Raw genomic sequence first — 26,737 nt, forward strand, 5'->3', positions numbered from 1 at the left:
TTGAACAGCTCAGGTACAGTCAATTTATTCTTTTTTAGGACACTTATGGACTCTTTGAAGATCATCAAACAGATTTGGAGGAACAGGTTATAAATTTCTGTTCCTTTCTCCCTTCTCATTCTCAATATATTTCCAAATTAGAAAAGGACATTATTCTCATCCCACACTTTGAAAACATATTTTATGGCAGACTAACTTTTTAACACCTTTTCTGTAACTGGCAACAGTGACAGCTATCTTGTAGGCACATGTCTAAAGGAGACTATCTCCTTCCAATTCTAGAATGTCATGTAACTCATTAAGTCCATGTTTGGAGAAAACTGAAAAGTAACCAACCTTTCATAATGAAAGCATTAGTATTACAGGAAGCAAGTCACATTCTGTTAGCCATGTTGTGCCCAGGTGTGCAGGACATTTAGCAGGTAAGCTCTTTTGATTTTCTTTGGAAAAAGTCATAGACTAAACAGCACTTGCAACTGCCCTGTCTGGTAAGTATGTAGACAGGTGAGTAAAGTCTCTTTTGTACATGGACAAAATAGAATTAGCATGCCTTTGTTTTATTTTCCCTGAAGTCTCATTAAAACTTTATAGAAATCAAAAAGAAAATTTGAAATTCCATTTTTCAAATTAAAGTAGGCAAACATTTTTTTATTGCGAAGATTTGGCTCAGCACCTGATGTACTGTAGAGTGCAATCATTGGTAGGATCTGACAGACTCAGCACTACACTGTAAAGGGCCAACATATCATTATCAAAATTTGCCTTTTGTTCACCCACAGGATAATTCAGTTACAGCTTCTGAATAGACACTTAGGTTTACTCAGTTTCAGAGCAAAATCAAAGGAGCAATAGGTTTATTCATATATGCCCAAGTTAATTCAGTGACCACTATTTTCTTTTTCCTTCCTCCTTTTTCTTTCTTTCTTTTTAAATTGGTGTCCACTATTTTCAACTGAAAATTGGTATCTTATGGGAAGACCAAAAAACCCTTTTGATGGTTTTAGAAGTACTTGCTTGTCTCACTGGGGACTTGTGAGAATCAGTTTTTACATGTGTTTTTACATTCCTTTCTCCTCCATGCCCGATCCCAAATTCTTTTCTGAATATTGTACAATAGTCTCTTTTTGATTATTCACCTCCCTAACCCAGTTGTATGTGTCATTCTAGCTGTCATTAAAATCAGGCGGTTGTTTAGGCTTCTAAATGACCATGATGTCTGGTTCATTCTGGAATTGGTATTGTAATCGTTCTCATTCTCATTATCTGATCTCTTAAAAAGAGATGACCACAAAATACACCATGTTAAAAATTAAACTAGCACTGTCTCAGTACAAAGCTCAACAGCTAATCCACAGGCAAAGTGGATGTTCATGCTCCAAATACAGTGCAGTTAAGTCATATCACTACGAGGGGTACGATGATGAATGAGCCATTATTGTGAGCTGCAAATCATGGTTATCATCATCAACAACAGAGAAAATGGTAAGTGCTGTGTCCATTTGACATTAATACCAGTGTTGTTTTCAGCCCTTCTTTTGGGGGTCACTTTTAGGTTTTGTACACTTCCCCTAATCTTCTGTACCTATCACTGGAAAGTGGAAGTTTTCTTATCCCAGAGGAGAGTTTACCAGATGTAAGAATTTTAGTGCTAAATAAGTAAGGACAGTCCCAGATGAACTGGAATGGTTGCTCACACTAGCACGTGTCTGTAGAATCAAGAAAAAATTCTCAAGACAAATACTGTATAATTTCACTTATATGTGGAATCTAAAAAAACACAAACAAACGTGAGCTCAGACTGTGTAGCTCAGTTGATTGGAGTGTTATCCTGTAGACCAAAGGGTCATGGGTTCGATTCCCAGTCAGGGCACATACCTAGGTTTTGGGTTCGATCCCCAGTTGGGGCATGTTTGCAAGGGCAACTGATCATTCTCTCTCTTTCTCTCTCTCTCACTCCTTCCTTTCTCTTTCTCTCTGAAAGCAATGAAAAAATGTCCTTGAGTGAAGAAGAAAAAAAAATGAGTTCATAGATACAGAGAACAGAGTGATAGCTGCCAGAGGCAGGCAGTGGGGGATGCGGAAATGGCTGAAGGTGGTCAAAAGGTATAAACTTTGAGTTGTAAGACAAATCACAGGGATGAAATGTACAGCATGGTAACTATAGTTAAGAATATATGTGAAATATATTCAAGATGTGTATACACAAAAGTTGCAAGGAGAGATCTTAAAAGTTCTCATCACAAGACAAAATTTTGACTATGTAAGATGATGGATGTTAACCAAATGATATACATATATTGAATTGTTGGTGCCAAAATGACACCAGGTGTTAGACCTCAGTTCAAGAAACTTGGTACTTGAGTTCTGAGAAAGAATTCAGAGCCAAGACTCAAGCTATAAGAGAAAGTTTATTTAGAAAGTCACAGAGGTAGAAGAAGTGAGCCATAGAAAAAATGGGCTCAGAAAATTAGTTACAGTGGCAAAAGAAGGGTCCTTGGTGCTAGGGGGTAAAGAAAGAGAGACACTGTGTTGCACCCTGTCAAAGCCTGGCAGGTCCACTCTAGATTGGGGCAGATGGATGAAAATGCGCTGCACTGTGGGGATGCTTGACATGCCTTTATTCAAGGGTGGGCAAGTCATGCACGCTGCACGCTGCATGTGTGTGTCTGTGTGTGTAGTGAGCACCCTTACCCCCTTAAGTACTAGAGACAATAAAGCTGGCAAAAAGCCAAAATATTATATAACATAGCATGATTCTGCACATGCAAGCCCACTTGACGTCATGGGAACTGTTTATCAGACCCAGCCTCAAGGCTATGAGAACACTGCTTTTATCAAGTCCATTCAAGGTTGTGAGAAACTGCTTCCCTTAGTTACCCGGACGCCTAGGCAAGCATTTTTTTTTATATAAATTGACAAGTGGATTCTAAAATTTGTATAAAAATGTGAAGGACCTGAAATTTTGAAAAAGGACAAAATTGGAGGACTTAGGCACTATTTGATTTCATAACTTAGTGGTGTCCTATACCAGTAGTTAAGCAGTTAAGACAGTATGATACAGGCATAAAGATGAACAGATAGATCAATAAAACAAAACAGAGTATAGAAGTGAACATATAGATATATGGTAAATTGATTTTTGACAAAGTGTCAAGGTAATTCAATGAGGGAAAATACAGTGTTTGCAACAAATGGTGCTGAAACAATTAGATATCCATGTACAAACAAAAAGTGAATTGATCCCTGCCTCATACCACACATAAAAATTAATAAATTAAAAATGGGTTAGTAATAGTGGGGAATTATAAACCATCCCACCATTCTTTTGACATTGTTTCTGTAAGTGCTGAATCTGGCTAATGTGTGGCTTGTAGATAAACAACATACTTTTAGAAGAATCCTAGGAGCTAACTTCAAAAGATACAGACTCTCACCTTCAGGCATTCCAGCTCCAGGAGATTTGCTGACCTTTAACCTTGGAGACAGGATGACGTAAATCCAGGATGACTAAACCAGGATAACACACACCAGACCATCACTTGTCTTACCAGAATGAACTGTGCTCGTCTGCATGTAGAGAACTTTTCAACCCCCTTCTTGATCTCTTTGTTTTGTTCCCCTCTCCTTCCTTATAAAAACCTCCGCCTCCACTGAGATGTGGAGATGGGCTTTGAGACATGAGTTCCCTGCCTTCCAGGTGGTCGGCACTTAAATAAACCATTTTTCTTTACATTAGCACCTGTCTTTAGAGTAGTGGCTTTTGAAGCAGCAGATAGCCAGACCTGCATTCGGTTATAGGTTGGAGATCTAAATGTAAAAGCTAAAACCATAAGTTTTCTAGAAGAAAACTTAAGAGAAAAACCTTTGTGATATCGAGTAAAGATTTCTTAGGTAGAACATAGAAACACAAATCATAAAAAATATTGATAATTGGTCCTGGCTGGGTGCCTTAGTTGGTTGGAGCATTGTCCCATACACCAAAAGGGTGTGGGTTCAATTTCCGGTCAGGGTACATACCTAGGTTGTAGGTTCAATGCCAGGTGGGGGTCAGAACATTTACAGAAGGCAACCAATCAATATTTCTCTCTCTCACATTGATGTTTCTTTCTCTTTTCCCCTTTCTCTAAAATCAATAAATATATCCTTGGGTGAAGATTAAAATATTTTTATATTGATAACTGTACTTCATCAAAATTTAAAGCATTTGCTCATTAAAAGACACTGTTAAGTAATAAAAATACAAGCCATAGACTGAGAAAACTTTTACAAATACTTACGAGACAAAGGGCTTGTTGCTAGAATATATAAATATTCTCAAAACTCAATAATAAAAATAGCCAAAGATTTAAATAGACACATCACTAAAGAAGATATCTGAATGGAAAGTCAGAACATAAAAAGATCTTTAACATCATGAAGGATTAGGGAAATGAAAATTAAAACTACAATGAGATATTACCACACATCTATTAGAATAGCTAAAAACTTTTAAAAAACAAAACCAAAAAATTGACCACACAAAGTAATGTAGGGGATGCAGAGCTATTGGAATGCAAAATGGTATAGCCACTTCAGATAACAGGGTTTTTTTGTTTTGTTTTGTTTTGTTTTGTTTCATGGCAGTAAACAGATAGTCCTAACTGGTGTGGTGTGTCAGTTATTTGGGCATCACCCCACAAAACGAAGAGTCTCCAGTTCTGTTTCCAGTAAGGGCACATGCCTGGGTTGCTGGTTTGGTCCCCAGTTGGGGCATATATGAGAGAAAACCAATCAATGTTTCACTCTCACAGCAATGTTCCTCTCCTTCCCTTTCTCTCTCCCTTCCCCTGTCTCTAAAAAATAAATAAATAACATCTTTAAAAAAAAGTAAACAGATACCATGAGTTAGCAATTCTATTCCTAGGTATTTGTCCAAGAGAAATGAAAACATATACCAACACAAACACTTGTGAATGTTCTAGCAGCTTTATTTAATAATGGCTAAGAAGTGGTGAATGGATAACAATTTGTGGAACATCCATGTAATGGAAACTATTCAGCGATAGAAAGAAATAAACTACTAATACACCTAACAACATAGATAAGTCTTGCCCTGACTTCTGTGGCTCAGTGGATTGGGCATTGTTCTGCAAACCAAAAGGTGGCTGGTTTGATTCCCAGTCAGGGTACATGCCTGGGTTGTGGGCCAGGTCCCTGATGTTTCTCTCCTTTTCTCCCTCCCTTTTCCTCTCTCTGAAAATAAATAAATAAAATCTTTAAAACAAACAAACAAACAAACAGATGAATTTAAAAGCTTTATGCTGGGTGAAAGAAACCAATCTTAAAAGTCTATATATTGTAGGGTTCCATTTTTATGCCATTCTAGAAAAAGCAACAGAACTCAGAACAGTTGCTGGAGTCTGGAGGGTGGAGAGGCATGGGGAAATTTCTGAGGGTGATAGAAATGCTTTGTATCATGATTGTGGTGGTGGTTGCACTATTACATATATACATAAGTATATATATATATATATATTTGTCATATATTTGTGAGTTTAATTTAATCTGTATAATGACCACCCCATGCAGAAGCTGCTATTAGCCTCATTTTACAGATGTGGACATTGAGGCCCAGGGGAGTTAAATAACCCAGCCAGGAAGGAGTCCATTGAGATTAAAACCTGTATAAGCCGGAGTCTGAAGATGAGGTTTGAGCACCCCACCATTGATGTCATCTGATAGTTTTGTCTTTCTGTCTTTTTCCCACACCTTTGCTTCTTATTTCTCTGCCTGCATCCTCACAAATCCAGCAAACTCCTGCACACAAATGCCCCTCCTCTCTTCAAAACACAGCTGGCTCTGATGCCAAAGTCTGGCTCTGGCATCTGGATTCAGCCTGACTGAATTTGGGCACATGTGTGGTGACACACATCTGGGGAACGACACCTGAAGTCTGACAAGATGAATTAGCACTGCTCATCAAGCTGGAACATGGTATGGCCCCTTCCGCAGGACAGAAGCAATGCCCCTCACTGGAAACCCTTTACAAGTGAGCAGAGACACCTGGATTTCTGGCAGCACTTTCCAGGTGATGTCGGCCTTTCAGAGCCAGCAGAGCTTGGGGAATGGTTGGAGAGGCCTTCCCTGCTTTAGGAAAGGGATCCAGACCTCACTCACTGCCAACCCATGAGGAGACCAAGACACGGGTCCCATGGCAGCACCCAGCAGGCCGACAAGCACCCAGAGCTGTGCAGGAGATCTCCCTTCTTCCTCTGAGCATCTGGAGGCCTTGGCAGATGTTGGGAACCATCCCTCTGGTTCAGGGACTGTAGCCTTGGTGACAGGTAAGAGGGCCCCAAACTTGGAGCTGAGCGAGGAGGCCTTGGGAAAATAGTCCACTGAGGAGACAAAACCTGTCCCCCGGGCAGGAGTGCTGCCCCTACTTCCCTCACATCACCCTGCTTGGCCCTGGTGGATGGCTGGTTAGTCAATGATGGGTAAGACCACTCGATGCCAGGGGCAACCTAAGACAAGTACAGTCACATAGGGGCCTCAGGGAAGGACTTAGGGGACACGGAGAAAGGGCAAAACACCCTCACCCCTCGTCTTTGTCATGGCTGGAGTCCTCATTCTATCTGAAAGAAGTCTCCTCATCTTTTGGCTGCTCTGCTCCACCTGCCTGACCGGGTCAGTGAAACAATACTGAAGGCAGGTACAGCCCTAATCTGGATCAGGCAGTTCTCTGGGGACAAGTAGGCCTGGAAAAGGAATGCATTAAGTCCTATGAAACTTACTTTACTAAAAATGCCCTGGAGTTACCAAGTACTGATGTTTAGGAACCAAGTATAGAATGTGATCAGTTTCCCTAGTTTCAGGGCCAAACGGGCATGCCACCCTGTCTACCAAATCGGGACCTGAGGCAAGTCTCTGTGTTCCATCAATTGTTATCTACGATCTCTATCTGTTTTCTGTAAACTATAGCCTTTGACATTGACTGATGAGCTTTGCATGCATACTGTATACCCCTGTGCATTATCATTCTCCATAAAAGCCCCTACGAGAGAAGGGCTCGGGGCATTCTCCACTACAGGGAATTGTGACCCCCTATTCCTGGAAGACCAAGAAGTGTCCTGAATGGCTTACTTTATTTTTCATCATCTGTGGCAACCCAGGGGGACTCTGCGAGAATAGGGTACCCCCATCAGGCAGACCCCCAGCACTGGTCACTTCTTCCACTGCAGCTGCCCTGGTTCTTCTGGATGCCAGTGCTTTGGGTATCTGGGCTAGTTTGGATGTGGGTGCCTCAGGCAGAGCCTTTATGCAGGTTCAGGATCAGTGTGTGGACATGGACATGGACATGGAGTTAATCCAGTCCTTGCAGCCTGTCAGCATTCATTAGGCATCTTCCTTTCCCATACCAGCTGTCCCAGAGGTGCTCCCATTCCTTCCATACACTGCCCCACTATGTTAGGCTGGAGAGAAAATGGAAGGTAAGGAGTTTGGCAGGGGAAGGGAAAGGGTTGCAGTGAACACCCACAGTGCCTTGCACTTGATAGGCAAAGTGAAGGGCTAGCAGGAGGCAAAGTGGACGTGGGGAGAGCCCAGAGCACTGATGGCCATAGACTTATGGAAGAGGACACCTGGAGCAAAAACATGGATGCAGGAGGCATTTTACAAGGTCATCAGCCGTGCAAGCTGCTCCTCATGCCTGGTCATGCATGTGGTCTGCGTGCCTCCTGCCTCTTTCTCTAGACAGCTGCCACAGACCTCACAGCTACTGGGCCCCCACTTTCCAAATACTACTACATAGCTTCCCCTCTCCTCCACCCACCTCATCTCCAACACCTCCCCTTTGCTCATCTTCTATACCTCCAGCTCCCTCCTCATCTGAGGGTACTTCCTCTAACCTGGGTCCTCCTACCCTCTGATATCTGGCTAGAAGCTCCACCTCCTCCAGGCTGTACTCCCTACCCCCCGCCCAAGTCTGTGCTGATTTATCACTCCTCTGAATCCCAGGAGCATTGCCATCTCAGCTGCCAGCTGTCCTCCCCCCTGTGGGCCTACCTCTTTAGTCTTTTACCTTGTCCCTCTTGCCTTCTGGAGTGGGCCGTGCAGGCAGCATGAAGGTGTTGTATCTCCACAGCCTGGGCACAGTGCTGTACCTCAGTAGGAGGAACACAAGCCACCCAAGCCAAATTAAAGAAACTTAAAGAAAGAGAGGATTTCCTAGGAAGGCAGGGGGAGCCTCATGAACCCAAAGCCAGGGTGTGACCCATTCATCTCCTTTGGCTTTTCCAGGTCTCCATAATCTCTTGCTCAACCTCTCTCTGCACCTCTGCACCTCATTGCTTCCTCTGCTTTAGGCCTAAACATCAATTCCCAGACCCTGGCTTCAAAGTTTTCTAAGTCTGGAGCTCACAGTGGAATGAGAGTGAATTAGGGCTCTGAGGCCCTACTCCTGGGGCCTGGGAGAGAGACTCTGATTTTTTTTAAAGATTTTATTTATTTATTTTTGGAGAGAGGGGAAGAGAGGGGAAGGAGAAGGAGAGAAACATGGGTCCATGTGAGAGAGAAACATCAATGGGTTGCTTCTTGCATCTGTCCCAACTGGGGACCGAACCTGAAACCCAGGTGTGTGCCCTGACCAGGAATCTAACCAGCGACCTTTCACTTTGTAGATGACACCCAACCAGCTGAGCCACACTGGTCAGGGTGGAAGAGATTCTGATTGACCCCTGGGTCCAGTGACTTCCCTGTGCAGTGACCAATGGCAGTGGGTCAGGATCATGTGACCCATGCAAGGGTTGGAACTCTGAGGAGTATGATCAGGTCCTCCAAGGAGGCACAGGATATGGAAGAAATGGGGGCACCTCTGGGACAGCAGGCTCAGGGAAGGAAGATGCTTAGTGAATGCCTAGTGACTGGCTATAGGGCCTGGGCCAAAGCTCCAGGTTGGAGCCTTTATTTCTGCCCTTTCCCCTTTGGCATCTGGGCCATGAACTCACTTCAGTCTTTCCAGAATCCTGTTTATTTTTCTCACTTATTCACAAAGGTGGCCCAAAAGACCTGGGTTCTAATTCAGGATTGCCACCTACCAGCTCGGTGAATATGGGCAAGTTAACAAGATTTCTAAGTGTCCCATTGGCAAAATAGAGGTTATAGGAATAGCCAAGTGTGGTTGTGGGGGAAGTCACAGGAGTCTCTGGAGTTAAGGGTCTACAGAGTGCTCGGCACCCATATGGTAGGGACCCTGAGAATCATGTCTTTTCATGTTTTTCATCTCAAAAATAAGAAATCTGGGTGACATGTCACTGTGTTTTTTTGACACTGGCATATAAAAGATATATCATAATAATGGCATGTTAGATTTGGTGAAATATGGAATCATTACCAGTTGTGCCGGTCTGGGGCAAAGTGCAATATCTCTGGGTAAAAATGTCCCATCTGCAAAATGGAGACAATGTCTCACATTCAGCTAGCCACAAGGAGGCTAAAATAAGACCATATCTGTACATTTATTATTATTATTATTATTATTATTATTATTATTATTATTCTTTTTAATCCTCACCCAAGGATACATTTTTATTGACCTTAGAGAGAGAGAGAGAAACATCAATGTGAGAGAGAAACATTGATTAGTTGCCTCCTGTATGTGCCCTGATCAGAGATCAAAACCTTAACATAGGTATGTGCCCTGACAAAAAAGATTGAACCCACAACCTTTCTGGTGCGCAGGAAGATGCTCCAACCAACTTAGCCACTTGGGCTGTTCACAGTTTTGATTGTGCCTGTCCTTCACTTTCTTCCCTCCTGGATAGCACCACTGTGGATAAGATGGGCCTTGCACAAACCAGGCCCTCCTGAGCTGGAAGCGTGTTTGTTTATCTGTGAAGAGGGAGGCCTCAGCACTGAGGGCCAAGTAGGCAAATATTTGCAGTTGAGGATTAACTCCAGTTCCAGGCCATCATGGCGGCAGAAGGGCACCCCGGCAGTTTCTCCAGGGCCCACCCCAGTAAGTCCCCTTCCAGGAAGGTCTGTGAGGTGGGTTGCAGGAGGGCTGGGCATGGGTAAAGGCTAAATCCTTGAGCCAGGGTTTTAGAGGAGGGCTGCAGTTTGAGATAAAGGGAAATCAGGGTTCTGCCACCAGCCAGGCCAAGATACTGCTGGGCAGTCCTCAGGCCTGGGTGTCATAGTTTCAAGGGGCTTTAAGGCAAGTGGAAGTCAGTGGAGGGCTTCCAGGGCTCAAGACTTCCAGGGCCCAGGGTCATCACCAGTGGCAGCTTATAGTCCAGGACCCTCCATTCTCCCACCCCACCCCCACTTCTAAACCCGGCCTCTGGTTTAAACAAATGTCAGAATGAGCCTCAGAATCAGTGAAGATGGAGAGTGGTCAGACAGGGTGCAGACTGGCAAGCAGGTCTGCCCACTCAATCTTGGAGGTAGTAGAAGGCTCCTTGGCTTCCAGTCAGCAGGGCTACCTCTCTGGCCTTGTGGGCCACCCAGTGCTTTGGGGCATGGTTTGCAAGGCCTGGAGCCACCCAGGCTTGGGCTTAGGTCTGAGCTCTTTTTCCTCCTGGTTGTGGGTTTTTTAGTAAGTTACTGCACTCCTCTGAGCCTCAATTTACTCCTCCATGAAATGTGGTGATTACATTACACCCACATCTTGGGTAGCTGTGAGCCTTAACTGAAATAATAGTAGCTAATGTTTACCGAGCATTTTCTATGTGCAAATCATATTGTAGGAGCTTTATGTGGATTAACTTATTTAATTCTCATAATAACCTTATAAAGCCAAAGTACAGTTTTCTATGCACTTTACAAATGATGAAAATGAGGCATGGAGCAGTTATGTCTCTTGCCCAATGTTTCCGTCCTGGAGCTGGGATTTGCATCAAGTAGTCTGACTTGGTGGCCCGCCCTATGAACCATTTATAAATTCCTTGAAAGACACTGGAAGTGTCTGACAAATGTTAGCCAATACTCTTGACCTGGCCAGTAGATCAGCAAAGGCACCACTCCCGAACCCTCATCACAGAATGGGAAGATTCATGAACATTCTGGGCTCCTGCGATGGCCCTTCTGCACTGAGTCCCATTTGACCTTCACCAGGACTCCATAGCCTTTCTATTTCCTCTCTTCCCCCTTCAGACTTGGAGTAGCTAAGGTATAACCTTAACCCCATATAGAAAAGGAAATTGAGGAGCCAGGTGGCTATCTGCGTAGTGGAAGGGATCCCCAACCTCAGCTTCTGCCCTGACAATCAGCACACATGGGAGGCTCCTGCCCAGGGGGCAGCAGGCAGAGCAGGGACTGGTGGGGCTGCCAGAGCTCAGAAGTCCTCCTCAGACAGGTATCAGCAATTCCAGAATGTGGCGGCTGGCAAGCCTCTTACTGTTCCTGACCATCTGGAGAATTTCCAGCACACCAGTTACTCCTGGTAAGGCCGCTACCCTCCACTCCCATTCCCTAGGACCGTTCCACCATCCCCCTGAGCCTCAGGCAGAATGAGTTAGCTGTTGAACACAGCAGCAGCCTCCCTGGCTACAGAGGGCTGTGGTGACAGCGGCAGCCCCATCAGCATAGCTCCTTCTTCCAATCTGGGAAGTGGGTCACAGAGTCCCCTGAGCCTTCCCACTCCACTCATCACTCCCTCAACTGTGAAAGGCCTAGGTCCAGGCCAGGCCACATCAGAGTATCACTGCTCTAGGTGTTCTGTCCTCCTGAAACCCTGCTCCAACCTCCTCCTCTGGTTCCGACAGCCAACGGGAGGAGGCAGGATGCTGGCTGCAGGCAGAATGGGCTGCCTCATTTATTTGGCAGCCACCCACTTCCTCTTCTGGAGGCACACAAGCTGCTCCTTGCACTTATTCCCCTTCTTGAGCTACTTCTCTGCCTGGGGTGCCCTTCCTCCTCCCTCCACCACCACCCTTCAGCTCCCACCTGTGACCACTTGGTTCAACTGTCAAGACTCAGTTCAGGAGGCATACCTTCCTTTCCTGGACTTTGCATGCTCCTTCAAGCTTCCTTTTTGCACTCCCCTGACTTGATTCCCCATCCAGCTGCCCACCACCCCCAAAACAGACACCTCTCAGAGCCCAGGATTCATGTGGTGATACTCACTGGGTGACAGGTCTGTTGCCCAAGGGGAGGAGCCTGGGAAATGCTCAGTGAGGGAGGAGGTTGTGGAAGGATGGCATCTAGACAGGGTTGCACAGCTATATATATTCAGAGCACAATGAGACTGATTTAACTTTGCATTCTTGATAAGAGCAGCATATGGCATGTGACACTGGGAGCTCATTTCTGTGCCAGGCACTGGGCTGTTTTACTCAGTACAGCAAAACATCCTCAATTTGGATGAAAAGATGAGGTTCAGAGATGTAATGACACTGGCTAGTCACACAGACATCAGGCTGGGGTTCAAAGGGAGGTCTGAATGGCCAAGTCTCCTGTCCTCCAGCTCCCAGTCACCTCTTTGAATGAATGAAGAGCAGAAGAGAGGGGAGAGAATCATGACCTACAATTATAAGTCCTCCCCAGGGTCACCCTGGCTTGGGCCCCCAACTCAGGCCCCTCTACCAAAGTTAGCTTCCCCTCCCCCCAAACCAGTCTCAGTATTCTCCAGTAGCGAGCGGGCCCACCAGGTGCTACGGATAAACAAACGCGCCAACTCCTTCCTGGAGGAGCTCCGGGCCAGCAACCTGGAACGGGAGTGCTTGGAGGAGATCTGTGACTTCGAGGAGGCCCAGGAGATTTTCCAAAATGTGGATAACACAGTAAGACCACCTGGCTGGGTCCAGAGGACAAGGCTGAAGGGTGGGTTGGTGGCTGGCTGGGGCCTGGAAAAACATGATGAGGGTGACCTCTGAGGCCCTCTTGTGCGTCTGGGGAGGCAGTGGGCACCAACCCCTTGACCCCCAGCTTGGGGCTGGGTGCAGAGAATGAATAGGACACTGGCTCTGTGTTGTATGTGTACTGCAAGAGACAGACCTCTACAATTAGCTCCAGGAAAAAAGGACTTGGGGAAGCCTTAGGCTGGAGTGCCCACTCAAGTCAACTGTAAGGGCTCACCCTCCACCTCACCTGTTCTCTCCTTCTGTAACCAAAGGGCTCCCATCTCTTGTTCCACCGATGAACCTGCTGATCAGGGTGTGTGACCGAACTCCCTCATGTCTGTCTACATATGTTAACTATGTGTCTTACTTGAGCAAGCAAAGTCTGTTTGCTCAGAGGACCTGAGGAAAGGGTCTTTGTCCTCTCTAGGCCCTAGGCCCTGAGGGGGTGTCCCTGAGGTGGAAGGTGGGCTTGGGAAGAGAGGTGGTTTTCCAATACAAATCTTAGAACCCCTCCATCCCCAAGCACCCACTTTGGCTGCTAGGACCTGGGAGTGTGCCACCTGGGGTCCCCCATGCTGTAGGGGTGTACTTCCTGTTCAGAGCTTCCTAGGCTGAGAGTAAACTCTGGTCTGTTCCCTCTCTTGCCCTCAGCTGTCACCTCCTTGAGTAGATTCCCACTGCCTGTTTTCCCGAATGATCTCCTCAGCAGACACCAAATAATATTCTGCAGGCACAATCTGAGCCCATCATATCCCTCCTGGGCCCCCTACTTCACCATAAGGTCTTTGTGTAGGCAGGGCAGAGCTGATGCTGCAGGGGGGATTAATGGTACAGGCATCAGGGAGTGGATTTCAGTGTGTGGTGATCCCACACCAGCAGCAGCAGCAGCAGCAGCAGCACCTGGTTAGAAAAGCAGACCACTGCCCCAGATCTTCTGAACCAGACATCTGTGACTCACCAATGAGATCCCAGAGCTTGCTCAACTTTGGGAACACTGGCTTAGGGAAAGACCAGATAGATGCAGGAGAGGTCCAGAAGAGCCATGAGGAGTGAGTGACAGGGACTGGAAGGAGGCAGAGCAGCCAAGTGAGCCATTGGGGTCTCTTTCATTGCAGAGGCGGCAGGCTGGCAGCTGCACAGGGCACTGGGCAAGTGGGGAAGGGAGGGGGGAATGGGAGGCAGAGTGGTAGTGTGTTGTTCAAGGGATGTGGTGTGGAGATGGGCAACAGGAGGCAAGGAAGAGCTGGCCTTGCTCTGGGTTCAAATGCACTAGGGGGTGGTTTCAAGCAGGGGTTGACCCCTCTTTGTTGGAAGCCCTTCTCTCCCCTGCCCACTTAGAGGCTGCAGAGCCCCACCTGGGCTAGACCTGAGAGGCGCCCGTGGGCTCCTCATATACCCACCTGGTCGAATGGCCTCTGATGCGGCCCTTTCTCTCCACAGCTGGCATTCTGGTCCAAGTACCACGGTGAGTGCTCTCTAGACACCTGAATGTGGTGCCTGGGCTCCTGGGGGTCTCTGGACCGCTGTGGGGAGGTGGATGGGGCTGGTGGCACCAGTAACACCTCCCAAACCCTATGTCGCAGATGGCGACCAGTGCAAGGTCCAGCCTCCTGAGCACCCTTGCGACAGCCCGTGCTGCGGTCACGGCAAGTGCACCGATGGCATCGGTGGCTTCAGTTGCGAATGCAGCCAGGGCTGGGAGGGCCGCTTCTGCCAGAAAGGTGAGGGGCCCACCAGGCTGGGTGGTAGGCTGAGTTCGGGAGAGCTGCGGTGGGTGTGCGTGTGGTGGGAAATAGGTGGGGGGCGCTGGTGCGGGGGCGTTCTCCAGTCGGGGTGGGGGTGGGGAGTTGGGGTGTGGAGCGCACAGTGCCATGGCGCCCCGCAAGACGTCCTCCTCGGGTGTCCATTCAGAAGTGCATTTCTCCAACTGCTCGGTGGACAATGGCGGCTGTGCGCATTATTGCCTGGAGGAGAAGGGCAAGCGCTACTGTAGCTGTGCGGAAGGCTACGGGCTAGGGGACGACCACCTGCAGTGTGAGCCCAAGGGTGAGACCCGGAGCTGGGCAGGGCGGTGGGGCCCAGGGCGAATCTGGGGTGCGAGAAACCGAGCAGCATTGAGTCCTACTGAAGGGAGACGGGCTGCCCCAAATCCGGGTGCTCTAGGACTGCTTCCTGCCTGCTCTTTTCCTAGCTTGCCTGCCTTCCTCCTGGTGACTCTCACCTTGCACACAACTCCAGGAGCCGGAACCCATAGGTAGCTCATCTCCCAAAAATCTATGCCGACACAGGGGGCCAGGCCGCCACCATCTTCCTCTATCTATCTTGGATGGCTTTATTTCCTAAAGATGCTTTGTGCAGCCCAGCATTCCCTTTCCCCTTTTAACTGTGGCTTCTCTGTGGAAAAAGAGGAACCCAAGATTTTGCTTTCCTACCTATTTTGCTTTGTATAGATTTTAATTTTCATCAAATTTATATATGTATTGTACAAAAAAGTCAGAGGTTTACAACTCTTACAATGAATTTCAGCATGTTGTTACTCACTGTGGGTCTTTATTCATTTATTGTACAACACCCTTGGTAGACCCTTTGAATGTGGAAACTCGTGTCTTCCAGCTCTAGGAATATTTCTTCAGTTGTTTCTTGATAATCTCCCTTCCTGTTTTGTCTGTTTTATTTCTAGACCGCCTATTCTTAGATCTCTTCCTCTCAATGGATCTATTTTATAGTCTCTTCTATTTTCCATTTCTTTGACTTTGTGCTCTTCTTTCAGGGAACTTTCCACAGCTTAATATTCCAATCCTTTTACTGCACACACACAAAAAAAGTTCTAACTTTGACTTTGGAATTAATTAAATTTCATGAGCAGTTGCAAAGAAATGCCTAGTGGATTTGTTGGCCTAGTGGATCTGTGGGCTTTCTTGAAGACCACCATAAGTCCAAGGTCACTGGCAGAACCCCTTTTGCCCAGAACCTTAGGTCCTCACTTTATTCCGTTTTCTGAGAGGAATCCTCCAGGGTCATGCTTGAGTTCCTGCTCCTCAGAGCAGAGAGAGGAGGGAAGCTGGTGTCTGGGTAGTCTGCGGATGTCTGAGTGATTCCCTCTGGTCAGACTGTGTGTCACTCTTTCTTCTGGCAGTGCCTGGAGTCCCCAAATCACAGCCTCTGGCTTACCCTCTGCAGAGAATAATATACCTAAGGTCTTATGCAGGGGTGCGAGAGGGGAGAGTCAAGCCACTGATGAGTCAGGACAGAGGTCTAGGGTTCTCGCAGTTTCTCTTATAAACTCTCAACATTCCTGTCTGCAGTCGTACCTGCACATCATCCTTTCGAAGCGCCAAGCCTTCCTGTGGTTCTGTGGCAAAAAGTACTCTGTACCTGGCATCCACTATTACTGACTGAGGTTATTGCTTTCTCAGTCAGCCAGTGTCCATCTGCTATGCAGCTTCTGCAGTTTTGCTGCCACTGTCTCATCTCCATTCTCTGTCACTATTCACTTCCCCTGCTAATGATTTTCTGCTGCCCTACAATAAGTCTAAATCTCTCAGCCTAGTTGAGTGGCCCATCCTGAGCAGACCCCTGAGGTCTCTGTCAGGTGCCCTCTCCTCTTGGAATAGGACCTCACAGCAGTGCTCAGAGCTACTTTGGTGCTCCCCAGGAATGCCAACCTCCTCCTTGCCATAATTTTTAACCTCTGTGAGGATCATGGCAGCATCCCAGCATGAGGCCTTACTTATATATCTCAGAGATTGCCTTCAACAGCCCTGGGGAATACTGAACTTGGAGCAGTTTAACAACCTACCCAAGGATATACAGCTAGAAAGTAATGTTGCTCAGTCTGACTCCTGTTTGTTGACTGACTACACCGAGGGGACTTCCAGGTTGATTATATGCGAGTCCAACCATCTTTTACCCCTTGAACCTCACAAAGTGGCAGACTAGTCTGCAGGCAGGACGTGGACAAGGATGGGAAGGCATCTGGGGGTAGTGCCTGGCAGGCCCTCACCACCTCTCCCACCTTCAGTGAAATTCCCATGTGGAAGGCCCTGGAAACCAATGGAGAAGAAAAGCAAGATCTTGAAATGCTGCACAGACCAAGTAGACCAAGTAGATCCACGGCTCATCAACGGGAAGTTGACCCTGCAGGGAGAGAGCCCCTGGCAGGTGAGAGGAGGGGCAGCAGCCAGGGGATCCTGCTCAGGATGCACAAAACAGGAGGTGCTGCCTTTGCTTGGAGGTGTAAGAAGAGGCAGGTGCTAAAGCACTAAAGGGAACAGGTCAACTCCTTGAGCTGTACAGAAACAAAAAATGCCAGAAAAGTGCCAGAAATACATGCCACATGGCCAGGGGACCCAGGAAAGACTGATTTATGCTTCCAGTACCTCAGCTTGGGAACCCGCACCAGTAAGAGTCTGTACTGAGACACAGGGGCCCTGACTTGGAGTTGTCAAAAGCTAGTGCTGTGATGTCACTACCCACTCCCATTCCAGGTGATCCTTCTGGACTCAAAGAAGAAGCTGGCCTGTGGGGCAGTGCTGATCCATACTTCCTGGGTGCTGACAGCAGCTCACTGCATGGAAAACTCCCAGAAGCTCATCGTCAGGCTTGGTGAGGGCTGTAGCCAGGCAGGAGAGGGCCACCAGAGGCCTCAGGGAGGGGTGGCACAACACAAGCTAGTCTCGTTTGGGGACCCTATCCCTGGGGAGTATTTGATATCTACAGAAGGTGTTTAGGGGACAAAGTCCTATTTGCTCCAACCCTGTCACTCCTGGGGTAGGGTTTTGGACACAGTGACACTTGGTATTTTGCAGGTAGGGGATTCTTGGGTGCCCTCTTCAAATCTGAGCCCAGGTGCTTATACACAGGTGCTTGCAAGTAAGGGGGTTACATACATACAAGCCTCCTATCTCCCACTCATATGCAGCTGGCTGTGTGTGTGCACCTCTAACACCCTCTGGCACAGACCCACAAGGCACCCACACAGCCTGACCTCAGGGTCATGCTTCACATAGACTGACAGATATGGACCTGTGCAGCAGGGCCCAGCATCAGCCACAGTAGCCAGCTGCTTCCCTGCAACAGCTTGGGAGTCCCAAGCCTAGGCCCCACTCTGTACCAGTTTGTGAAGGGGGCACTTATTCCATTTGTTTTACAAAAAAGAAGGAAGGGTTGCATTGACAATGACCAGATTCACATTCTCTACAATCACCTGCAGCACAACCAGTGGCCTGTGCCCTGCAGTGGGACTCTGCTTGAAATTTCCAGGCATGCCTTTACCTTGCAGGAACTACCAGCCTTGCCTGAGAGGACCTTGTCTCTTGTGTGTGACCCAAGTCTTTCTTCCCTGCAGAGCCTGGATCCTGTTGGTCCTCTTCTCTGGGCCTTGCTGCTCCTGCCCTGCCCCCACTATGGCATGTTCCTGCCTTGTGCTCAAGCCAAGCACTGCTAGCCATGCCTCTGCTGTTCCAAGAGTCTGTCTTTTCAACTGCAGTCTCCCATTCTGTTTGTGGCTCTTCTCTGTGTCCTGGGTTTCTAGGGAGTCTCGGGTTTTCCTGCTGATTGCCACTACTACTCACTTCCTTGGCACTGTTCCACCTGTAAGTCCTAAATTCAGACCAGCATTCTGTCCCTTTAGGGTAGATGCCCATGGGCTATTACCCTTAACGGGGAACTAAAGTGCAGACATGTGTACTGGGATGGGGCCTGGGGTATACAGTGACCACTCTAGCTGTGGACCCACTGCCTGCCTTCCAGCAGGTCCTGCATCCCCCAAGTCCACTCTGACAGCCCCTCTGCCCTGCAGGAGAATATGACCTACGGCGCAGGGAGAAGTGGGAGGTGGATCTAGACATAAAGGAGGTCTTCATGCACCCCAACTACAGCAGGAGCACCACCGACAATGACATTGCTCTGCTTCATCTCTCCCGGCCTGCCACCCTCTCACAGACCATTGTGCCCATCTGCCTCCCTGACAGTGGCCTCTCAGAGCGTGAGCTCACCAGGGTCGGCCAGGAGACAGTGGTGACTGGCTGGGGCTACCGCAGTGAGACCAAGAGAAACCTCACCTTCATCCTCAGCTTCATTAAGATTCCAGTGGCCCCTCACAATGACTGCATCCAAGTCATGCACAATATGGTCTCTGAGAACATGTTATGTGCAGGCATCCTTGGAGACCCACGGGATGCCTGCGAAGGTGACAGTGGGGGACCAATGGTTGTCTCCTTCCATGGCACCTGGTTCCTGGTGGGCCTGGTGAGCTGGGGTGAGGGCTGTGGGCGCCTCCACAACTATGGCATTTACACCAAAGTCAGCCCTTACCTCAACTGGATCTATAGTCACATCAGAGCTGAGGAGGCCTCCCTCAACAGCCAGGTGCCCTAACGTCCCTCCCACTATGTCTGTATCCCAGATGCCACTCTGGAATGGGATCTGGCTATTGAATGTCAATATATGTGACATTAAAGGGTCATGCAACAAGCACACCAGCTGCTGTTCTGTCTGTCCATTCATTTCCTGGGCTGCTCTGGAGGGAAGTAATATTTATTGAACATGCGTATATCCTATACCTTATAAACAGGATCTTATTTAACACCCACAGCAACTCCGTGGGTTAGGGAAGAGCAGATCTAAGTTTTGTGGGGTCTGAAGTTGGTAACGTTTGGGAGACTCTCTTTATGAAAAAGAATAAAATCTGTGACCTTAAAACTGCAAGAGCCCCTTCCAGGACCTTAGAAGGGGCCTGTGCCAGTCAGAGACCCTGAAGCTGAAGCTGTACAATAAATCCAACACTGGAGGTAGAAAGTTTTAACTCATATTACGCAGGAGGAAACAGGTTCAGGAAGGTTTTACATGGTGGATTCAAATCTGTTTCCAAAACCTAGGTGCTATTGTCTGTTCTGCACTGGTCCTGAAGAGCAGCCGTTCTGAGCACTGCAGGCATGGAGACCATCACTGGCCCTGTGAGGGAAGAAGTGAAACCTGGAAGGTGTTGGTTCAGCCCAGTAGCTCACAGTGCAGGTGGGGAAGCTATTCAAGAACAATGTTACATAATCATGAATAGCAATAAGCAAGAGGCTCTATCTTGACCTGGCTTTATATGCATAAACAAGTGAGTCAGAGAAAGAAGTTAGGATATACCTGATAATAAAGGATAGCGGTGAATCAAATTGGTTGAAAGTCCTAAAGGTAGCCTAACTGTGTGGCCTCAGGCAAGCCGCTTCCCTCCTGCAGGCATCAATAAATGAGGGGATTAAAATGAGAGCAGTAGCTCTCCCCTGGCTGATTTGAATTCCCTAGGGAGCTTTTGAAAACATCTATGTCCATTTCCACCCTTAAAGATTCTGGTTTAACTGACTTGAGGTAGGGAACCCAGACGCTGATTTTTTAAAAACTCCCTGGTCGTTTTCATGTGTGACGGGTTGAAAAACACTGCACCAATGGTCTTTAAGGGCCTTTTCTGCTTGGGTGGGCACTAGTTCTAAGACTCTCAAGGCCAATGAGAATAAAGATCAGAGTCTCAGGAGAGTGCAGCACAAGTCAGTCAACGGTAAAGGGGGCTATGATTTGTGATTATACCCAGGATGTCAGTAGCACAGCTGCTGCTTACAACCAGAGGTGACATCAGGACCCACTGAGTTATCTATGTGCAATCACAAGAAAACAGGCATGCCTGAGATGGAGCCTACAGCATTCACTTTCTTGTGGACCTTGGAAAGGGGTAAGTAGAACTGCTTGGAAGTGGGAGGAAGCTAGGCCTTGAACCACGTGCCTTGGGCCTGTGTCCCCAACTCTTGCAGTGGAAAATGATGGATTGAGAGAATGACAGTGTGCTGGAGGTATTTGCCCTTGTTACAGACTCCACCAGGTGGGTTTCCTGTAAAGATGGTTAACTAGCATAGGCCAGATAACTTCTAGAATGACAGCGTGAGGAGATCTGCCATGCTTGCCAGTGAAACTAGTGAAAATTAAAAAAACAAACAAACATTTAAAGTCTCTGGACATGGTCCTAAGGGCAAACAAAGCAAGAAGAAAAATACAACTTTTAAACCAAAACAAGAAAACTTGATCTGTCCAATAGAAAACAAGAAGAATGAAAAAAATAACTTGCACAAAAATCTATTGCACTTCTATATATTAAAAATGAACATGTGGAAATCAAAATTAAAAATATGACATCAGTGCCAATCACTTGCAAAAAAAATAATATAAATGGAGCCACTTTGAAATGGAATGCCAGCCCAGAGGAACTGCCTCGCACATCTGATGCCTCAAACCTTTCCATGTTAAAACAGGGAAAAATAACTTTTTGACTGGCCTAAAGCAACCTTGTGTCCCAAAGAAATGTTTGCAAAGAGAACAAGAAAGCAGTCATTATGACTACCAGACTGAAAATTGAAGATAGAATCAGGATCACTGTGTTATCTTATCTACAGCCATAGCCATTCCTTCTATTCATGTAATTATCCCCCTTTGCTTTCTCCTAAGTACCCATTGCCTCAGTCTCATCAGAACACTGTTTGGGCTCCTGCCTGAATCAGTGCTTCCTGAAAAGCTATTCTTCTTTTTAATCTCAAATAAATATTTGTTATGTCTCGCTTTGACCTTTTATTTTTAGGTTAACAAATTCTAAAGGAAATGAAGTGCTTAGCTATAAATTTAACAGACTTTGTACCAGATCTGTGTGATAAAATTTATAAAATACTGATAAAAGAAATTAAAGGAAACCTAAATACATGGAGAGACATACTTGAAGACAGCACAGAGATATCAATTTTCCCAGAACTGATCTATAGGTTTAACACAACTCCTATCAAAATCCCAGCATGGTTTTTTGTAGCCATAGATAATGTTACCATAAAATATTTATATTGAGCCCTGTCAAGGTAGCTTGGTTGGTTGGAGTGTTGTCCCCATACAACAAGGTTGCGGGTTCAGTCCCTGGTTAGGGCACATACCTAGGTTGTAGGTTTGATCCCTAGTCAGAGTATGTACAATGAATGCATGGATGGGTGGAACAATAAAGTTGATGTTCCCTTTCTCTCTCATGCACTCTCTGTCTCTCAAATCAATAAATTTTTAAAAAACAGTTTTAAAGTGAAGAAACTTCCATATATATATGGAAGGACCCTGAATACCTAAAACACTTTAGAAAAAGAAGAATAAATTAGAAAGAATTACTCTACCCAGTGTCATGGCTTATCATCAAGATACAGTAATGAAGACTGTGTTATTGTGTTTCAGGAGGGAGACACACAACACAGGGAATCCAAAAATAGACCCACACAACTATGACCATCTGCTTCTGACAAAGGCGCAAAAACAATTTAATGTAGAAAGGAGAGCCTTTTCAATAAAGTTGTAGTATCCATAAACCAAAAAATGAACCTTAACCTAAGTCTTACACCTTATAAAAACATTACCTCAAAATGGACTTAAATATAAAACCATAAAATGAAACAAAAAGAGAGGTAATGGAAACTATGGGATAAGATGAAAATAATAATAATAAATATAATTAGTTAAACTTACCAATGAAGAGAGAAAACTCTCAGAATAAAAAATAATCTGACAATACATTATGTATGGACAACTCAAAAAAACCCCTGAAAGACTGAAAATAAAGAATGCTAGAAATTCCATGCAAACTGAAATGAAAAGATGGCTAAGACAATGATTTTAATAACTGATAAAATAGAAATCAAGTAAAAAATATCATAAAGAACCAAGATGGATTTTAAATACCAATAAAATAATCAATCACATATAAAGATAAAAGCATCACAAAAATAACATGTGCCCCTAACAGTATAACCTCAAAATATGTAAACCAACCAGTGACAGAAGTGCAGGGAGAAATAAACAATTGTACTTGGAGATTTTTAAAAACTCTCTCAGTGACCTGGCTGGGTAGCCCAGTTGGTTGGAACATTTTCTTGTACACCAAAAAGGTTGCAGTTTCAGTTCCTGGTCAGGGCACATACCTAGGTTGTAGATTTTATCCCTGGTCAGGGAGCATATGAGAGACAACCGATCCATGTTTCTCTCCCACATCAATACTTCTCTCTCTCTCTCTCAAATCAATAAAAACATATCCTCAGGTGAGAATTAAAAAAAAAAAAAGGCTTTTCCAGGAACCAATAAATTAAACAGATTTTTAAAATTATGCAGATATATAGAGAATTTGAACAATAAAATTAATAAGCTTGAGTAATTCTCTTTTAGCACACTCGCACTATTTACATAGATATACTGGGCCATGAAGTAAGCCTCAATAAATCCCAAGGGCTTTAAACATGTCGTTTAGCCAAAAGGTAAGATAATAAAAATCAATATCAAAAAATAGTTTTTATATGTTCTCAAACTCATATATTAGTGAAAAATCATAAAAGAAACTAAGAAATAGAATTGAGCATTAAATTGTGGGACACAGCTAAAGCAATGCATCAAGGGAAATTATATCTTTAAATACACTAATCAAGACACAAAAAATGTTAAACATGACCATGTATTAATCGGGGTTCTCCAGAGACACAGAGTCAGCAGCCTATATTTATCTATAGCTATAGTTATCTATATACTATATATACATACATATATATGAGATTTATTTTAGGGAACTGGCTTATGTAATTGTGGCCAGTCCAAGATCTGATGGGATAGACTGACAGGCTGAAGACTCAAGAAAGAGATACAGTCCTAGTCCAAAGGCCATCTGTTGGTAGAATTCCTTCTTGCTCAGGGAAGGTCAATTTTTGTCCTGTTAAAGCCTTCAACTGACTGGATAAGGACTGTCCACACTATGGAGGATGATCATCTGCTTTACTCAGTCTACCAATGTAAATGTTTATCTCATCCAAAAATACCCTCACAGAGAACATCCAGAACAGTGCTTGACCAAATGAATATCTGGGCACCGTGGCCCAGCCAAGTTGATACATAAAATTAACCATCACAAAATGGTATGGGTTTAACTTTGTCCCCTCCCACTCCTCCAATTTTTATGTTAAAGTCCTAATCCTTGGAACTTCAGAAAGTGATCTTATTGGGAAATAGGGTCATTGCACATGAATTAGTTAAGATGAGATAATACAGGAGTAGGGTGAGCCTCTAATATGACTGGTGTTTTTATAAAATGGGAAATTTGAACATAGACACACCAAGCAGGAAGATGAAGTGAACACAAAGGGAGAATGCCTAGTGGGCAAAGGATCAGGAACCGGTGGCTAAGTCCCTGGGGAGGCCAAGAGAGGCTGAGCAGAGAGACAGGCCAAAGGATGAGGCTGGCCAGTCTCACCTTCACTCTAGTGGACCTTGTTATAGCAGTCTTCTCACAGCAGCCAGAAGGGAAACTGCAAACTCTCCCTTTTCATGAAAAGGAAAAAATTCCAAAGAGTCTGCCTAAGATATCTCTATTGAGTCTATGTGGGGGTTTGGGAGGCTCCAAAGTTCCTGTTTTGTCCTCTGTGACATGTGCCAGCTTACAGGTGAATGACAGGAGTCATGTACGGGTTGGGCAGTGGCAAGATCTGGGCTCTGTCAATATTTGAGATGGTTCAATCATTAGCCAACTTCAGCCCTGTCCCTTAGCAGGCTCTCCTTGGGCAAGTACTGGGCTAGGCCTGGCCCTGGCTGTAGCCCTCACGGACTAGCTGTGTGAACCCACCCTGCCTGCCTACTGGGGGCTCCCTAGGTCTTAGCAGGATTAGATGTGGAGGTGCAGGCAGGTGGCAGCACGTGCCATCTCTGCTCAAATTTCCCCACAAGATGAGGTTTCTTCCCTGTCAAGGTGCCACACAAGCAAGGACTTAAGGCACTAAAACAGTGGGAAGAATGATTTTTTTAAAATTGTATCTTATTGATTATGCTATTACAGTTGTCCCGGTTTTTCCCACTCTGCTCCCCTCCACCCAGCACCCCCTACTCTCTCAGGCAATCCCCCAACCCTTGTTCATGCATGTAAGTTCTTCGACCACTCCCTTTCCTATACTGTACTTTACTCACCATGGCTATTCTGTAACTATCTATTTGTACTTCTTAATCCCCTCACCTCTTACCCATTCTCCCACACCCTCCTTCCATCTCTTTATCTTTAACCTTTGGCATTTTAATTATGATGTGTCTTGGTGTGCGACTCTTTGTGTCCATCTTGTTTGGGATTCTCTGCGCTTCCTGGACTTGCGTGCCTATTTCCTTCACCAAATTAGGGACGTTTTCTTTCATTATTTTTTTAATGGATTTCCAATTTCTTGCTCTTTCTCTTTTCCTTCTGGCATCCCTGTGAAGTGGATGTCGAATTGCTTAAAGTTGTTCCACAGGCTGCTTACACTATCTTCATTTTTTTGTATTCTCTTTTCTTCTCGTTATTCTGATTGGTTGTTTTTTGCTTAATTATGTTTCAAATCATTGCTTTAATCGTCGGCTTCATCCACTCTACTGTTGTAAATTTCTCTGTAAATCGTTCTCCATTTCAATTAGTGCATCCTTTGATTCTGAATGGATCTTCTTTATGCTGCTGAGGTCCTCCCTAAGTTCCTTGAGCATCCTTATAAACAGTGTTTTGAACTCTGCATCTGATAGGTTGCTTGTCTCCATTTTGTTTAGCTCTTTCTCTGGAGTTTTGATCTCTCCTTTCATTTGGGCCATGCTTCTTTGTCTCCTCATTTTGGCAGCCTCCCTGTGTTTTTTTTCTAGGTATTCAGTGGAGCTGCTTTAATTCCATGTCTTGGTAGTGTGGCCTAATGTAATAGGTGTCCTGTAGGGTCCCGTGGCACAGGCTCCCCTATCACCCAAGCTGGGTACTCAAGGTGCACCCTTTGTGTGGGCTGAGTACACCCTCCTCTTGTAGTTGAGCCTTCGTTGCTGTAGGCAGATCAATGGGAGGGATTTACCCAGGCCAGCCAGCTGCAAGGACTGGCTGTGACCACTGTCCACCAACCTCCACCCTCCATGGAGGATCAGCTGTGCGGGGGCAGGGTGGTGGTTCTCCGACGTGGTCTGTAGCGGTCCAGTGGGTACGCTGGCCCTGGGGTTTCCTGGGTGATGCAGGCCAAGGTCAGCCCCCACCTGTGTCTTTCCCAGGGCCACCGTGCCTGAGTTATAAAGCAATCTGACGTGGCTGCTACTTGTGCTGGGCTTGGAGATTTCCAGGCAAAGCCAAGCTGTGAACCTAGGCTGCTAGCCCCGGTCTGGGGCTCACTGAGGCCAGCTGCTGCTTGTTTGAGAGGATTTAGGAAGTTGTGCAGTATGAGCCAAGTCCAGCCAATCATATGGAAAAGCACCTTAGGTGGGCCCATAAGTTGAGTGGGGCCGAGTCTCTGGGGATCTCCAAGGTGGGTCAAACAGTGTTAGCTAGGTTGCTGGAATCTTAAATAAGGCAGCAGTCTGCCTGCTCTGCATGGGGAGGGCCCAGAAAAAGGACAATGGCCTCTGCTTGCCTTGATGCCAGACACCTTGGCCTCCCCCTGCATGCCACTGTGCCCCTCAAGCCTGGAAGGAATGAGTTTTGACAGAATATGTCAAGACCTTGTTATGGGAGAAACTCTCAAAAACTCAGTTCTTTTTACCAGCACAGTGAAGAATTACAGGCCAGTGAGCCTACTGGCGTGCAAGCAAAGTTTATTAATGCTAAGTTCTAATGGGAAAGCAAAGCAAGGGTGGCTAGGGCAAAGGTGGAAAAAGTAGAGTGGCAGAAGTTTAGGTGGCCAGTACACAGATGGTCAGAGGCCAGGGGTGGCCAGAGGCCAGGTGGCCAAAAGAGGGGGCCAGAGCCTCCCTGACCAGAAGCCAGCTGACCTGTGATCCCATCTATGGCAAGAGAGCCACAAGGCCAAGAGAAGAGGCCAAGAGAGAGTCCTTTGTTCTGAAGACATATATTGGTGGGGTGGAGGTGAAGAAGTTACATTTTGATTGGCAGGTAAAGGTGG

General features: G+C 46.1%; 1 protein-coding gene across 6 annotated transcripts; it reads left to right on the top strand.

The window, feature by feature from the left end:
• Positions 1-1,467: 1,467 nt before the first annotated feature.
• On the top strand, positions 1,468-19,307 carry PROC (protein C, inactivator of coagulation factors Va and VIIIa). 6 transcript variants are annotated; one of them, XM_054574948.1, is made up of 9 exons: positions 1,468-1,482; positions 11,329-11,419; positions 12,592-12,758; positions 14,259-14,283; positions 14,402-14,539; positions 14,730-14,864; positions 16,840-16,979; positions 17,306-17,423; positions 18,619-19,307. In XM_054574948.1, the coding sequence occupies exons 1-9, from the start codon at positions 1,480-1,482 to the stop codon at positions 19,194-19,196; spliced, it is 1,395 nt and encodes a 464-aa protein (XP_054430923.1). In that variant the 5' UTR covers positions 1,468-1,479; the 3' UTR covers positions 19,197-19,307. The 6 variants fall into 6 exon arrangements, with proteins under 6 accessions (XP_054430923.1, XP_054430922.1, XP_054430920.1 ...); XM_054574947.1 differs by lacking the exon at positions 1,468-1,482 and adding an exon at positions 9,918-9,994 and having other exon boundaries at positions 11,333-11,419; XM_054574945.1 differs by lacking the exon at positions 1,468-1,482 and adding an exon at positions 9,925-10,023.
• The last annotated feature ends 7,430 nt before the right edge of the window (positions 19,308-26,737 follow it).

Source organism: Pteronotus mesoamericanus, unplaced genomic scaffold, assembly GCF_021234165.1.
Source record: "Pteronotus mesoamericanus isolate MK-2021 breed Mesoamerican mustached bat unplaced genomic scaffold, CSHL_Meso_final contig_27, whole genome shotgun sequence".
Taxonomy (NCBI): domain Eukaryota; kingdom Metazoa; phylum Chordata; class Mammalia; order Chiroptera; family Mormoopidae; genus Pteronotus; species Pteronotus mesoamericanus.

Coding starts and splice junctions, on each gene's coding strand:
- PROC (XM_054574945.1), top strand. CDS start 9,949: ATGGCGGCAGAAGGGCACCCCGGCAGTTTCTCCAGGGCCCACCCCAGT. Junction 12,759..14,258: donor TCCAAAATGTGGATAACACA/GTAAGACCACCT, acceptor TTCTCTCCACAG/CTGGCATTCTGGTCCAAGTA. Junction 14,865..16,839: donor CCTGCAGTGTGAGCCCAAGG/GTGAGACCCGGA, acceptor TCCCACCTTCAG/TGAAATTCCCATGTGGAAGG.